At 37.2% G+C, this 16,149-nt stretch overlaps 4 protein-coding genes across 4 annotated transcripts; all 4 read right to left on the bottom strand.

Annotated features, from left to right (window-relative positions):
* Positions 1-244: 244 nt before the first annotated feature.
* Positions 245-2,838, bottom strand: LOC116849204. The gene is made up of 7 exons (XM_032826125.1): positions 2,566-2,838; positions 2,005-2,270; positions 1,658-1,813; positions 1,235-1,478; positions 1,093-1,161; positions 912-1,001; positions 245-582 (listed from the first exon to the last, which is right to left on the bottom strand). Exons 1-7 carry the CDS (start codon positions 2,836-2,838, stop codon positions 463-465), a joined length of 1,218 nt encoding a protein of 405 aa, XP_032682016.1. The 3' UTR covers positions 245-462.
* A 1,218-nt stretch (positions 2,839-4,056) lies between these two features.
* Positions 4,057-6,395, bottom strand: LOC116849185. Its single transcript, XM_032826106.1, has 8 exons — positions 6,120-6,395; positions 5,536-5,801; positions 5,186-5,344; positions 4,760-5,003; positions 4,618-4,686; positions 4,437-4,526; positions 4,236-4,298; positions 4,057-4,173 (listed from the first exon to the last, which is right to left on the bottom strand). Exons 1-8 carry the CDS (start codon positions 6,393-6,395, stop codon positions 4,057-4,059), a joined length of 1,284 nt encoding a protein of 427 aa, XP_032681997.1.
* Positions 6,396-7,590: 1,195 nt separating this feature from the next.
* LOC116849184 lies at positions 7,591-8,543 on the bottom strand. Its single transcript, XM_032826104.1, has 4 exons — positions 8,361-8,543; positions 8,219-8,287; positions 8,038-8,127; positions 7,591-7,707 (listed from the first exon to the last, which is right to left on the bottom strand). The coding sequence occupies exons 1-4, from the start codon at positions 8,541-8,543 to the stop codon at positions 7,591-7,593; spliced, it is 459 nt and encodes a 152-aa protein (XP_032681995.1).
* Positions 8,501-9,746, bottom strand: LOC116849228. The gene is made up of 4 exons (XM_032826161.1): positions 9,694-9,746; positions 9,137-9,402; positions 8,776-8,942; positions 8,501-8,604 (listed from the first exon to the last, which is right to left on the bottom strand). Exons 1-3 carry the CDS (start codon positions 9,739-9,741, stop codon positions 8,780-8,782), a joined length of 477 nt encoding a protein of 158 aa, XP_032682052.1. The 5' UTR covers positions 9,742-9,746; the 3' UTR covers positions 8,501-8,604; positions 8,776-8,779.
* Positions 9,747-16,149: the final 6,403 nt, after the last annotated feature.

The following is a 16,149-nucleotide window of genomic DNA, read 5'->3' as shown; positions in this document are numbered from 1 at the left end:
GTGTTTTACATTTTGCTTGATCTCTGCATCGAAAGTAATATTCGATAATCTGTTCAGAAATACTTCACCGTTCACCTAATATTAACAGAACTCTATTAATAATTATATAAAACATTATATGAAAAAGTTATATATAAAATGTTATATATAATAAAAAAAATTATGTATTCAAATTAATATATGCAATTTACAAAGATTAATGATTTTTAAGAGGGAACGGAACATGTGGTATTTTATTATATTTCTAAAGTTTTACCGGAATGAGAACGGGGAAAGGAAAGAGACACTGAGTTTGTTTGATTTTTTCCTACGGCGGAAAGCTGATATGTAATAAGGCACGTATTGTTGCATTTCATTATTGGTATGGTATATCGTTAATCCGCGGTATAGGATTGAATGGACATTATGTCATCCCTAATTAGAGGATCGATTGTAAAGCGATTTTCACACATCCTTACATTCTCATTCGAATAGATTCTTCCAAGTATTGTTGTTTATCTTCGAACGCGAATTATTATACACCTGTAACTCTGGAGACCATTGCATGTTGAGCATCACCAAAGTTGCAACAACCGCGCAAAACTAGAATCGAACGTATTAAGAGCTTAAGGGTACAATTTATTTTCAGTGCCTGCTATGCGTACTAGCATTTCATTGCAATCCGTACAAGTTAGAAAGTAGAGACTGATGTGTAGTATATGCGATAAAAGGGTAGTAATTATAGTGCGATAACGAAGATGAACTTGAAAGAACAATTTCCCGAATCGTTATTTGTGATACGAAGCATAGTGATTATAATATGATAATGGGGATGAACCTGAAAGAACAATTTCCCTGGTGGAAATTTATGATATGCGGCATGATCAACGAGTAAACGAAGATAAAGGGTAAGTAACAAGGTGGAGACGAACCTTCCAGAGTAACTTGCTGCCGAAACAAAAGAGCCTTAGACCGGTGAACTTCAGTGGTTGACGCATAGTTTGCAAAATGAATTGACAAAGCTGCAAACAAGCACAAGCGCGACTTTTTCCAACGTGATCGCTCACAAACGCATCGCTTGCGCTTCTCGCTTATATAAAAGTAATCACTCACCTCTTGGTGCATGTCGGCGTATCGTAGAATAATTGTCAGCTGATGAATTGTCTCGCCAATTTTATTAGCCTGAAAACAGAAAATGAACGTCGCTACTATATCGACACTATATTTCTTTCGAGAATCGCGCGCGTAATATTACCTTAACGCTCAAGCTCTCGCAAATGTAATTAATGGAGTAGAGTCTTATGATGCATATGCAGGCCAATATAATGCCGCTGAGCCAGATATATATTGATATGCCTTTCCAAATGAGCAGCCCCATACAAAAATAAAACGCCAGTGACGTAAAGTCTAAGAGATAGGTCAACATCTCCAAAGTCATCTGCGTTCCGAATATCAGGTTCAGTTCACGCGCGATGCGACATAATTCTAGCTGAAGATGCCTGTTGGAGTATAGATCTCGTTACGCCAGAATGTACAAATCGCGAGAGTATCGTAGGAAAAGGAGTGTATCTGCTTGTACAATCGATTATTTTTCAAATTGGAATAGAGTGTCTTATCGCGTATTTCGTGTTTTTACCAAGTCAATAATTTATACAGGCATGCAGGTATACCGATTTACATTGAGGTCCACAACACTCGCTTATAATCATCGGTATAGATATGTCGGTAAACAGCAACCACTGGTTTCTTCCACGTACACTTCAAGCCGTACTCCTCGTTCACCAGCAGTCCTCGTACATTTTCGTTCAGTTTGTCGAATCTGGTCCCTATATACCTGTGTTGCGAAGCATTTCTAGAATATTACAGAAAGAAATCTCTCCGATTTCGGACCCGGTAAATTTCGACAAGACAAGTACACAGAGTCATGTCTTTTGTTATTAAACGAAAATATACAGCACGTATTCTGATTAAATTAGTACACGACCGACCAAACGAGCAAGCAAATTATAGTTATTGTGTACAGACCACATGAAGAAGATAAACGTCAAATCCACGAATGTGTTGACGTAATAACAATGATTTATCACATGAGGTATGAGATACGCCCAATTAGACTGCGATACTTTCCGCCACCGGAAGAAATCATAGGTATTTATGAAGAGTATGTAAACGACCCATCCAGCTACTACCCGTTTTGACCACATGTGCATCTCTTGGTACATTTTTGGAATCCCCAACTCTTCCAACGTGTCGTCCACAATGGCGAGCCTCTTAATGCAAGTCCTTAATTTCTGAAACGTTACGTGAGATGCAATTGAAGAAGGGGGGAGATCACTTAAAAGCTGTCACTAAGAATTAAATTTAATTATTTCTCCTTTGTCGACGCGAATTTCTTCTTTTTGCGATTTCTGTGCTCTTCAACAACGAAGTTTGTCTTTCGACAAGCGTCTTTGTTCGGAATCACTTGCATGGGAGAGGTTTTCACTCCAAAGTTCAGCATTACGACCCTCGGATGTCGCGCAGTAAACTCGCTGACACGCTAACAGTCCGACATTGTCGTTGCATGTTGCCATTACACGGTCATACCTTATCATAAAACAAGCCGATGATTACGGACATGAGTGTAGTGAGCATGTTGATCACATTCAGGATTATCGAAAGATTTTTCCGAAATGTTATGTCCCAAATAAAAAACATTATGAGGTAGTAGAAGCAGCCGTAAGCGCACCACAGCAACAAAGAATACAAAGCACTGAAGCACGGCTTCGCTCGATTCGTAGGATAGATCCCCAAGCCGATAATAAACCAGGTGACGAGGAGGGGTTGTACGCCCTGTTGATTGGTGGTCGACGTGGCCATCGTCTGCCGCAAACTAACAACGTATGTCCGTTGAAACTCCCATTTGCCATACGCATCGCTCTGTTTTACGTCGACGCGACACGAAAACACGTATCCTCGTAATCACAATATGTTCATTGCACAAGCACTTTCGCATATTAAAATAATTGATCTATCCTGATGAAAGAGATCACTCGTTATTGAAATCATCCTTCATGTCGTTTTTCAAGCGACACTCATTGAAATATCGCCGCCAACGCGAACGTATTTTTTGTGTGAACAGAAGCTTATTAGACAGAAAATTCTTTATTATCTATTTGGAATAATCATAGAGTGTGTTGTTATGCATAAGCGCCAAATTATAATTATTTTAATGAACCTCGTTTTTATCTTATTTACTTGATTGCAGTTATTATTATGACCATCGTGAAGCATCGTACTAATTGAAAGAATTTGTCTTATCACACTTAGAATTTTGAAACTTAATATAAATAAATAAATAAATAAATATATATATATATATATATATATGTATATATATATGTGTGTGTGTATGTGTGTGTGTCTGTATATATATGCATGTCTGAAAAGGACTACAGATCATATGCATGAATTTGTAGCCGAAATTGAAGAATCAGAACACGGAGATCGTTAAAGGCTTTTGCAGTAATAGCAACAGTAATTGTAACAGACATTGCATAATCTATAAATAATTGCGTATTTAGAAATATATATAGTTTCGCATAAGCAAACATTTATATGTCAGAATTGTATCTTACATTTTGCTTAATCTCTACATCGATAGTAATATTCGATAATCTGTTGAGAAATACTTCACAACCGTTTGCGTAATATTAACAGAACTCTGTTAATAATTTTATAATATATTATATATAAAAAAGTTATATATAAAATGTTATATATAATTAAAAAAATTACGTTTTCAAATTAAAATATGCAATTTACAATGAATAATGATTTTTAAGAGGGAAAGGACCCGATAGTATTTTACTATATTTTTATAGTTATACCAGAATGAGAACGGGGAAAGAAAAGAGACGTAGAGTTTGTTTGATTTTTTACTACAGGGGAAAGCTGATATGTAATAAGGCACGTATTGTTGCGTTTTATTATTGGTATGGTATATCGTTAGTCCACGATACAGGATTGAATTAACATTATGTCATTCATAATCAGTGCTCGATCGTAAAGCGATTTTCGCACATTGTTACATTCTCGTTAGAATAGATCTTTCGAGGTGTTGCTGTTTATCTTCGATCGCGGATCATTATACTTCTGTAACTCTGGAGACCATTGCACTGCGAGCATCACGAAAGTTGCAACCACAGCGCAAAACTAGAATGGAACATATTAAGAGCTTAAGAGTACAATTTATTTTCAGTGCGTGCTATGCGTACCAGTACTTCATCGTAATCCGTCGTTAAACAAGTTAGAATGTGGAGACTGATACGTGGTATATGCTATAAAAAGGGTAGTGATTATTTTATGATAACGGGCATGAACTTGATAGAATAATTTCCCTGATCATTATTTGTGTTATGGGGCATGACCAACGAGTGAACGAGGATAGACGACAAAGTACTAAGGTGGAGACAAACCTTCCAGAGTAACTTGGTACCGAAGCAAAAGAGCTTCATACCGGTGAATTTCAGTGGATGATGCATCGTTTGCAAAACTAATTGACAAAGCTGCAAACAGGCACAAGCGCGAATTTTTCAAATGTGATCTCTTACAAACGCGTCGCTTGCACTTCTAGCGTATATAAAAGTAATCACTCACCTCCTGATGAATATCGGCGTATCTCAGAATAATTGTCAGCTGATGAATTATCTCGCTAATTTTGTTAGCCTGAAAACAGAAAATGAACGTCGCTACTATATCGACCCTATACTTTTTTCGAGAAATGCGCGTATAATATTACCTTAACGCTGACGCTCTCGCAAATGTAATTAATGGAGTAGAATCTTATGATGCATATGCAGGCCCATATACTGGTGCCGAGCCAGGTACTTATTGATATGCCTTTCCGAATGAGCAGCATTATGCAAAAATGATGCGCCACTGACGTTAAGAATAAGAGATCGGTCAACATCCCCAAAGTCATCTGCGTTCCGAATATCAGGTTCAGTTCACGCGCGATGCGACATAATTCTAGCTGAAGATGCCTATTAGAGAACAGATCTCGTTACTGCAGAATGTACAAATCGCGAGAGTATCGTAGGAAAAGGAATATATCGGCTCGTAAAATCGATTATTTTTTAAATTGGAATAGAGTGTCTTATCGCGTGTTTTGTTGTTTTATTATCAAGTCAATAATTTAGACATGCATGCATGTATATCCATTTACATTGAGGACCATAACATTCGTTTGTAATTATCGGCATACAAGGTAGATCGGTAAACAGCAACCACTGGTTTCTTCCACGTACACCTCAAGCTGTGCTCCTCGCTCACCAGCAGACCTCGTACATTTTCGTTAAGTTTGTCGAATCTGTTGCCTATATACCTGTTTGTGAAGCATATCTAGAATATTACAGAAAGAAATCTCTCCGATTTCGGACGCGTACGGTAAATTTCGACAGGACGAGTATACAGAGTAATTTCTTTTGATATTAAACGAAAATATATAGCAGGTATTCTGATTAAATGAGCACACGGTCCACTAAACGAGCAAGCAAATAGTTATTGTGTACAGACCACATGAAGAAGATGAAGGTCAAATCCACGAATAGGTTGACATGAAAACAATGATTTATCGCATGAGATATGAGATACGCCCAATTAGACTGCCTTACGCTCCGCCACCAGAAGGAATCGTAAGTATTTGTGAAGAATATGTACACGGCCCATCCGGCTACCACCCGTTTCGACCACATGCGCATATCTTGGTACATTTTCGGAATGCCCAACTCTTCCAACGTGTCATCCACAGTGGCGAGCTTCTTAATGCACGTCCTTAATTTCTGAAACGTTACATGAGATGCAATTGAAGAGAGGAGAGTTCACTTAAAAGTTATCACTTAAAAGTTCACTTAAAAGTTATTACTAAGAATGAAATTTAACTATTTCTTTTTTTGTCGACGCGAATTTCTTATTTTTGCGAGTTATGTGCTTTTCAACGACGAAGTTTGCTTCTCGACAAGCGTTTTTGTTCAGAATCACTTCTGTGGAAGAGGTTTTTACTCCAAATAGCATTACGATTCTCGGATGTCGCGCAGTAAACTCGCTGATACACGAACAGACCGACATTGTCGTTGCTCTTTGCCATTACGCTGACATACCTTGTCATAACACAAGCCGATGATTACGGACGTGAGCGTAGTGAGCATGTTGATTACATGCATGATTATCGAAACGGTTCTTCGAAATATTACGTTCCATGTAAATATCATTATTATGCAGTAATAGAAGCAGCCGTAAACGCACCACAGCATCAAAGAATACAACACGCTGAAGCACGGCTTCGCTCGATTCGTAGGATAGATCCCCAAGCCCATAATAAACAAGGTGACGAAGAGGGGTTGTACGCCCTGTTGAATGGTAGTCGACGTGGCCATCGTTTGCTGCAAACTAACAACGAATGTCCATTTAAACTCCCATTTGCCGTACGCATCGCTGTGTTACGTCTACGTGACACAAAAACGCAGATCCTCGTAATCACAATATTCTCTTTGCACAAGCACTTACGTATATTAAAACAATTGATCTATCCTGACGAAAGAGATCATTTGTTATTGAAATCATCTTTCATCCCGTTATTCAAGCGACACTTATTGAAATGCCGCCGCCAACGCGGACGTAGATTTTGTGTGAACAGATGCTCTATTAGACAGAAACTTCTTTATTATCTATTTGGAATAATCATATAGTGTGTTGTTATGCATACGCAAGAAATTATAATTATTTTACTGAACCTCGTTTTTATTTTATTTACTTGATTGCAGCTATTATTATGGTCATCGTGAAGCATTGTACTAACTGAAAGAATTTGTCTTATCACGCGTAGAATTTTGAAACTCAATTTAATAAATAAATAAATAAATAAATATATGTATATATATGTATGTATGTGTGTGTGTCTGTATATATATGCATGGCTGAAAAGGGCTACAGATCATATGTATAAATTTGTAGCCGAAATTGAAGAATCAGAACACGGAGATCGTTACAGGCTTTTGCAGTAATAGCAGTAGTAAATGTAACAGACATTGCATAATCTATAAATAATTGCGTATTTAAAAATATATATCGTATCGCATAAGCAAACATTTATTATGTCAGAATTGTGTCTTACATTTTGCTTAATCTCTACATCGATAGTAATATTCGATAATCTGTTGAGAAATATTTCACAACCGTTCGTCTAATATTAACAGAACTCTGTTAATAATTTTATAATAAGTTATATATAAAAAAGTTATATATAAAATGTAATATATAATTAAAAAAATTATGTATTCAAATTAAAATATGCAATTTACAAAGAATAATGATTTTTAAGTGGGAAAGGACCAGATTTTTAAGAGGGAAAGGACCACTATATTTTTATAGTTATACCAGAATGAGAACGGGGAAAGAAAAAAGACGTAGAGTTTGTTTGATTTTTTACTACAGGGGAAAGCTGATATGTAATAAGGCACGTATTACTGGTATGGAATATCGTTAGTCCGCGATACAGGATTGAATGAACATTATATCATCCATAATCAGAGCTCGATCGTGAAGCGATTTTCGTACATTCTTATTTTCTCATTAGAATTGATCTTTCGAGCTGTTGCTGTTTATCTTCGATCGCGGATCATTATACTCCTGTAACTCTGGAGACCATTGCACTACGAGCATCGTGAAAGTTGCAACCACCGCGCAAAACTAGAATGGAACGTATTAAGAGCTTAAGAGTACAATTTATTTTCAGTGCCTGCTATGCGTACCAATACTTCATCGCAATCTGTACAAGTTAGAAAGTAGAGACTGACGTTTAGTATATGCGATAAAAGGGTAGTAATTATTGTGCGATAACGAAGATGAACTTAAAAGAGCAATTTGCCGAGTCGTTATTTGTGATACGAATCATAGTGTTTATTATACGATAACGTAGATGAATTTAAAAGAAAAATTTCCCTGATCGAAATTTATGATATGCAACATGATCAACGAGTGAACGAGGATAGACGAGGAAATAACAAAGTGGAGACGAACCGTCCAGAGTAACTTGCTGCCAAAGCAAAAGAGTCTCAGACCGGTGAACTTCAGTGGATGATGCATCGTTTGCAAAATGAATTGACAAAGCTGCAAACAGGCACAAGAGCGAATTTTTCAAATGTGATCTCTTACAAACGCGTCGCTTGCACTTCTAGCTTATATAAAAATAATTACACACCTCCTGATGAATATCGGCGTATCTCAGAATAATTGTCAGCTGATGTATTATCTCGCTAATTTTGTTAGCCTGAAAACAGAAAATGAACGTCGCTACTACATTCACACTATATTTTTTTCGAGAATTTTACGTATGATATTACCTTAACGCTGACGCTCTCGCAAATGTAATTAATGGAGTAGAGTCTTATCATGCATGTGCAGGCCCATATACTGGCGCCGAGCCAGGTACTTATTGATATCCCTTTTCGAATGAGTAGCATTATGCAAAAACGAGACGCCACTGACGTTAAGCCTAAGAGATCGGTCAACATCCCCAAAGTCATCTGCGCTCCGAATATCAGGTTCAGTTCACGCGCGATGCGACATAATTCTAGCTGAAGATGCCTATTAGAGAACAAATCTCGTTACTGCAGAATGTATAAATCGTGAGAGTATGGTAGGAAAAGGAATATATTGGCTCTTAAAATCGATTATTTTTTAAATTAGAATAGAGTGTCTTATCGCGTGTTTTGTTTTATTATCAAGTCAATAATTTATACATGCATGCATGTATACCCATTTACATTGAGGACCACAACATTCGCTTGTAATTATCGGCATACAAGGTAGATCGGTAAACAGCAACCACTGATTTCTTCCACGTACACCTCAAGCTGTGCTCCTCGCTCACCAGCAGACCTCGTACATTTTCGTTAAGTTTGTCGAATCTGGTGCCTATATACCTGTTTATGAAGCATATCTAGAATATTACAGAAAGAAATCTCTCCGATTTCGGACGCGTACGGTAAATTTTGACAGGACGAGTACACAGAGCAATTTCTTTTGATATTAAACGAAAATATATAGCAGGTATTCTGATTAAATGAGCACACGGTCTACTAAACGAGCAAGCAAATTATAGTTATTGTGTACAGACCACATGAAGAAGATGAAGGTCAAATCCACGAATAGGTTGACATGAAAACAATGATTCATCGCATGAGATATGAGATACGCCCAATTAGACTGCATTACGCTCCGCCACCAGAAGGAATCGTAAGTATTTGTGAAGAATATGTACACGACCCATCCGGCTACCACCCGTTTCGACCACATGCGCATCTCTTGGTACATTTTCGGAATGCCCAACTCTTCCAACGTGTCGTCCACAGTGGCGAGCTTCTTAATGCACGTCCTTAATTTCTGAAACGTTACATGAGATGCAATTGTAGAGAGGAGAGTTCACTTAAAAGTTATCACTAAGAATGAAATTTAACTATTTCTTTTTTGTCGACGCGAATTTCTTCTTTTTGCGAGTTATGTGCTCTTCAACGACGAAGTTTGCTTCTCGACAAGCGTTTTTGTTCAGAATCACTTCTGTGGGAGAGGTTTTTACTCCAAATAGCATTACGATTCTCGGATGTCGCGCAGTAAACTCGCTGACACACGAACAGGCCGACATTGTCGTTGCACTTTGCCATTACGCTGACATACCTTGTCATAACACAAGTCGATGATTACGGACGTGAGCGTAGTGAGCATGTTGATTACATGCACGATTATCCAAATGGTTTTTTGAAATATTACATTCCATGTAAACGTCATTATTATGCAGTAATAGAAGCAGCCGTAAACGCACCACAGCATCAAAGAATACAACATGCTGAAGCACGGCTTCGCTCGATTCGTAGGATAGTTCCCCAAGCCGATAATAAACCAGGTGACGAGGAGGGGTTGTACGCCTTGTTGAATGGTGGTCGACGTGGCCATCATTTGCCGCAAATGAACAACGAATGTCCGTTGAAAATCCCATTTGCCGTATGCATTGTTCTGTGTTACGTCGACGCGACACGAGAACACGGATCTTCGTAATCGCAATATGTTCGTTGCACAAGCACTTACGCATATTAAAACAATTGATCTATTCTGATGAAAGAGATCACTCGTCATCCTTCATACTGTTAATCAAGCGACACACACTGAAATACAGCCGCCAACGCGGACATACTTTTTGTGTGAACAGAAGCTCTATTAGACAGAAGCTTCTTTATTATCTATTTGGAATAATCATACAGTGTGTTGTTATGCTTACGCACGAAATTATAATTATTTTACTGAACCTCGTTTTTATTTCATTTGCTTGATTGCAGCTATTATTATGATCGTTGTGAGGCATTGTACAAACTGAAAGAATTTGTCTTATCACACTTAGTATTTTGAAACTCAATATAAATAAATAAATAAATAAATATATATATATATATATATATATATATATATATATATATATATATATATATGTATATATGTGTGTCTGTATGTATGTGTATGCCTGAAAATTACTACAGACCATATGCATAAATTTGTAACCGAAATTGAAGAATCAGAACACGGATATCGTTAAAGGCTTTTGTAGTAATTGCAGCAGTAATTGTAGCAGACCTTGCGTATTCTGTAAATAATTGCGTAATTAGAAATATATATAGTTTCGCATAAGCAAGCATTTATACGTCAGAATGATGGCTTACATTTTTCTTATTCTCTGCATCGAGAGTAAGATTCGATGATCTGTCGAGAATTATTTTACCACCGTTCGCTTAATATTAACAGAACTTTGTTAATAATTATATAAAAAGTTATATCAAAAAGTTATGTATAAAAAGCTGTATAAAATTAAAAAAATTATGTATTGAAATTAAAATATGCACTTTACCAAGAATAATGATTTTTAAGAGTGAGAGCACCAGATGATATTTTATTATATTTTTAAAGTTATACCAGAATGAGAATGAAGAAAGAAAAGAAAAGTTTAGTTTGTTTGATTTTCTCCTACGAGCGAAAGCTGATATGTAATAAGACACGTTGTGGCATTTTATTATTAGTATGGTATATCGTTAGTACAGGATTGAACGAACATTATGTCATCCCTCATTAGAACTCGATCGTAAAGCGATTTTCACGCATCCTTACATTCTCATTAGAATTGATCCTTCGAAATATTGTTATTCATCTTCGCGGATCATTATACTCCTGTAACTCTGGAGACAATTGCACTGCGAGCATCGTGAAAGTTGCAACCACCGCGCAAAACTAGAATGGAACGTAATTAAGAGCTTATGAGTACAATTTATTTTCAGTGAGTGCTATGAGTGCAGTGCGTACTAGCACTTCATCGCAATCCGTACAAGTTAGAAAGTAGAGACTAACGTGTAGTATATGCGATAAAAAAGTAGTAATGATTGTGCGATAACGAAGATGAACTTGAAAGAGCAATTTTCCAAGTCGTTATTTGTGATACGAAGCATAATGATTATTATACGGGGGTGAAATGGAAAGAACAATTTCCCTGATCGAAATTTATGATATGCGGCATGACCAACGAGTGAACGAGGATAGACGAGGAAGTAACAAGATAAAGACGAACCTTCCAGAGTAACTTGCTGCCGAAACAAAAGAACCTCAGACCGGTGAATTTCAGTGGATGATGCATCGTTTGCAAAATGAATTGACACAACTGCAAACAGGCACAAGCGCGACTTTTTCCAAAGTGATCTCTGACAAACGCATCGCTTGCGCTTCTCGCTTATATAAAAGTAATCACTCACCTCCTGGTGCATATCGGCGTATCGCAGAAAAATTGTCAGCTGATGAATTGTCTCGCTAATTTTGTTAGCCTGAAAAACAGAAAATGAACGTCGCTACTACATCGACACTATATTTCCTCCGAGAATCGCGCGCGTAATATTACCTTAACGCTGACGCTCTCGCAAATGTAATTAATGAAGTAGAGTCTTATGATGCATATGCAGGCCCATATAATGGCGCTGAGCCAAATATATATTGATAGGTTTTTCTGAATGAGCAGCGCTATACAAAAATGAAACGCCAGTGACGTAGAGCATAAGAGATAGGTCAACATCTCCAAAGTCAACTGCGTTCCGAATATCAGGTTCAGTTCACGCGCGATGCGACATAATTCTAGCTGAAGGTGCCTGTTGGAGAAGATCTCGTCACGACAGAATGTAGAAATCGCGAGAGTATCGTAGAAAAAGGAGTGTATCGGCTCGATTATTTTTCTAATTGGAATAGAGTGTCTTATCGCGTGTTTCGTGTTATTATCAAGTCAAAAATTTATACAGGCGTGCCAGTGTACCGATTTACATTGAGGTCCACAACACTCGCTTATAATTATTGGCATAGGTATGTTGATAAAAAGCAACCACTGGTTTTTTCCACGTACACCTCAAGCCGTACACCTCGCTCACCAGCAGTCCTCGTACATTTTCGTTCAGTTTGTCGAATCTGGTACCTATATACCTGTGTTGCGAAGCATATCTAGAATATTACAGAATGAAATCTGTCCGATCTCGGACGCGTACGGTAAATTTCGACAAGACGAGTACGCAGAGTCATTTTTTTTGTTATTAAACGAAAATATACTGCAGGTATTCTGATTAAATGATCACACGATCGACTAAACGTGGAAGCAAATTATAGTTATTGTGTACAGACCACATGAAGAAGATAAATGTCAAATCCACGAATAGGTTGACGTAATAACAATGATTTAACACATGTGGTATGAGATACGCCCAATTAGACTGCAATACATCTCGCCACCGGAAGGAATCGAAAATATTTATGAAGAGTATGTAAACGACCCATCCAGCTACTACTCGTTTTGACCACATATGCATCTCTTGGTACATTTTTGGAATACCCAATTCTTCCAACGTATCGTCCACAATAGCGAGATTCTTAATGCACGTCCTTAATTTCTGAAACGTTACGTGAGATGCAGTTGAAGAGGGTAGAGTTCACTTAGAAGATATCACTAAGAATTAAATTTAACTTTCTCCTTTGTCGACAATTTCTTCTTTTTGCGAGTTATGTGCTCTTCATCGACAAAGTTTGATTCTCGACAAGCGTTTTTGTTTAGTATCACTTGCATGGGAGAGGTTTTCACTCCAAATAGCATTACGATTTTCGGATGTCGCGCAGTAAACTCGCTGACACGCGAACAGTCCGACATTGTCTTTGCACGATTCCATTACGCGGTCGTACCTTGTCATAACACAGGCCAATGATTACGGACGTGAGCGTAGTGAACATGTTGATCACACTCATGATTATTGAAATGGGTCTTCGAATTATTATGTTCCAAGTAAATATCATTGTTATGCAGTAATAGAAGCAGCCGTAAACGCACCACAGCATCAAAGAATACAACATGCTGAAGCACGGCTTCGCTCGATTCGTAGGATAGTTTCCCAAGCCGATAATAAACCAGGTGACGAGGAGGGGTTTTATGCCTTGTTGGATAATGGTCAATGTGGCCATCGTCTGCCGCAAACTAACAACGAATGTCCGTCGAAACTCTCATTTGCATAGCTCTGTGTTACGTCGACGTCACACGAAAACACGGATCCTCGTAATCACAATATCTTCGTTGCACAAGCACTTACGCATATGAAAATAATTGATCTATCCTGATAAAAGAAATTATTCGTCATTGAAGTCATTCTTCATGCCGTAAATCAAGCGAAACTCATTAAAATACCGCCGCCAACGCGGATATTTTTTGTGTAAACAGAAGCTCTATTAGATAAAAGCTTCTTTATTATCTATTTGGAATAATCATACAGGGTGTTGTGCATACGCAAAAAATTACAATTATTTTACTGAACCTTGTTTTTATTTCATTTGCTTGATTGCAGCTATTATTATGATTGTCGTGAAGCATTGTACAAACTGAAAGAAATTGTCTTATCACACTTAGAATTTTGAAACTTAATATAAATAAATAAATAAATAAATAAATAAATATATATATATATGTATATATATGTGTGTTTCTGTGTGTATGTGTATGTCTGAAATGGACTACGGACCATAAGCATAAATTTGTAGCCGATATTAAAGAATCAGTACACGGAGATCGTTAAAGGCTTTTGCAGTAAATGTAGCAGACATTGCGTAACTGTAAATAATTGCGTAATTAGAAATATATATAGTTTCGCGTAAGCAAGCATTTATACGTCAGAATTGTCTTACGTTTTGCTTAATGTCTGCATCGAGGGTAAGATAATCTGTTGAGAAATACTCCGCCACCCTTCGCCTAATATTAACAGAATTTAATAATTATATAAAAAGTTATATTAAAAAGTTATATATACAAATTAAAATAATTATGTATTTAAATTAAAATATGCAAATTAGAAAGAATAATGATTTTTAAGAGGGAAAGGGTCAGACGGTATTTTATTATATTTTTAAAGTTATATCATTTAACGGTTTAAAAAGTAAACAACAAATTGCCAGTATTACTTAATTGTTTGCAACATGCCTTTCTGTAAAAGGAGTAGAAACACTTTAACACGAAGTTCTTCATAGACGTAATTAAAAGTGAATGTTCTGATGTATTACCTGCAAAATATCAGCGTTATTTTCATCACATCGTAGAGCGCGTTTACATTTAGCGAGTAGTTCTCCGTGTATGGCACACACAAATCGAGTAGCAGTTGAGTTGGCACAATACGATCTTTCTAATGGTTCTCATCGTATGTAGATATAATACGATATGATACGCCAAGCGCTATTGAAACGACAGATTAACCAAATAATAAATCATGATAATGTATACACACATTCAGACACGATGCAAACTGTTAGAAAATGCAATTAGTTTTGGTCTTGTAAGGATTTTGCTGAAGCGCAGTATACATCGGATTTCTGTTTAATCATCACAGTCATCACGAGCGAAATTCATACTCGTTATGTTATTTTTTGAGTTATTTGTTTCCTCGTTTACGACGAGAACGGGGGAAAAAAAGAGACGTTAAGCTTGTCTGATGTTTCTCCACAGAGGAAAAGCTGATATACAACAAGGCAGATGTTGTTACAATTTATTGTTGGTATGGTATACCCATTACTCTTCCGTACAGGATTGAATGAATATTACGTCGTCCCTAATTAGAGCACGATCGTAAAAAGCGTTTTTTAAACATTCTTACATCCTCATTAGAACATATATTTTGACATATTGTTGTTTATCTTCGATCGCAGATCATACTCCTGTAACTCTTGAGACCATTGCACCATGAGTATCGCGAAAGTTGCAACCACCGCGCAAAACTAGAATGGAACATATTAAGAGCTTAACAGTACAGTTTATTTTCATTACGTGCTATGCATACCAGCACTTTATCGCAATCCGTCGTTAAACAAGTTAGAATGTGGAGACTGATACATGGTATATGCTATAAAAAAGGTAGTGTTTATTTTATGATAACGGAGAAGAACTTGATAGAATAATTTCCCTGTTTGTTATTTATGATATGGGACATGACCAACGAGTGAACGAGGATAGACGAGGAAGTAACAAGGTGGAGACAAACCTTCCAGAGTAAATTGGTACCGAAGCAAAAGAGCCTCAGACCGGTGAACTTCAATGGATGATGCATCGTTTGCAAAATGAATTGACAAAGCTGCAAACCGGCACAAGCGCGAATTTTTTAAATATGGTCTCTTATAATCGCGTCGTTTGCACTTCTAGCTTATATAAAAGTAATCACTCACCTCCTGGTGCATATCGGCGTATCGCAGAATAATTGTCAGCTGATGAATTGTCTCGCTAATTTTATTAGCCTGAAAATAGAAAATGACAGTGTCGCTACTATATCGACACTATATTTCTTTTGAGAATCGCGCGCGTAATATTACCTTAACGCTGACGCTCTCGCAAATGTAATTAAGGGAGTAGAGTCTTATGATGCATATGCAGGCCAATATAATGCCGTTGAGCCAGATATATATTGATATGCCTTTCCAAATGAGCAGCACTATACTAACATAAAACGCCAGTGACATAAAGTATACGAGATAGGTCAACATCTCCAAGGTCATCTGCGTTCCGAATATCAGATTCAGTTCACGCGCGATGCGACACAG

This window comes from Odontomachus brunneus, unplaced genomic scaffold, assembly GCF_010583005.1.
Source record: "Odontomachus brunneus isolate Ranch 3 - 2012 unplaced genomic scaffold, Obru_v1 Obru_scaffold_108, whole genome shotgun sequence".
Taxonomy (NCBI): domain Eukaryota; kingdom Metazoa; phylum Arthropoda; class Insecta; order Hymenoptera; family Formicidae; genus Odontomachus; species Odontomachus brunneus.
This window is presented reverse-complemented; position numbering and strand designations above follow the sequence as displayed.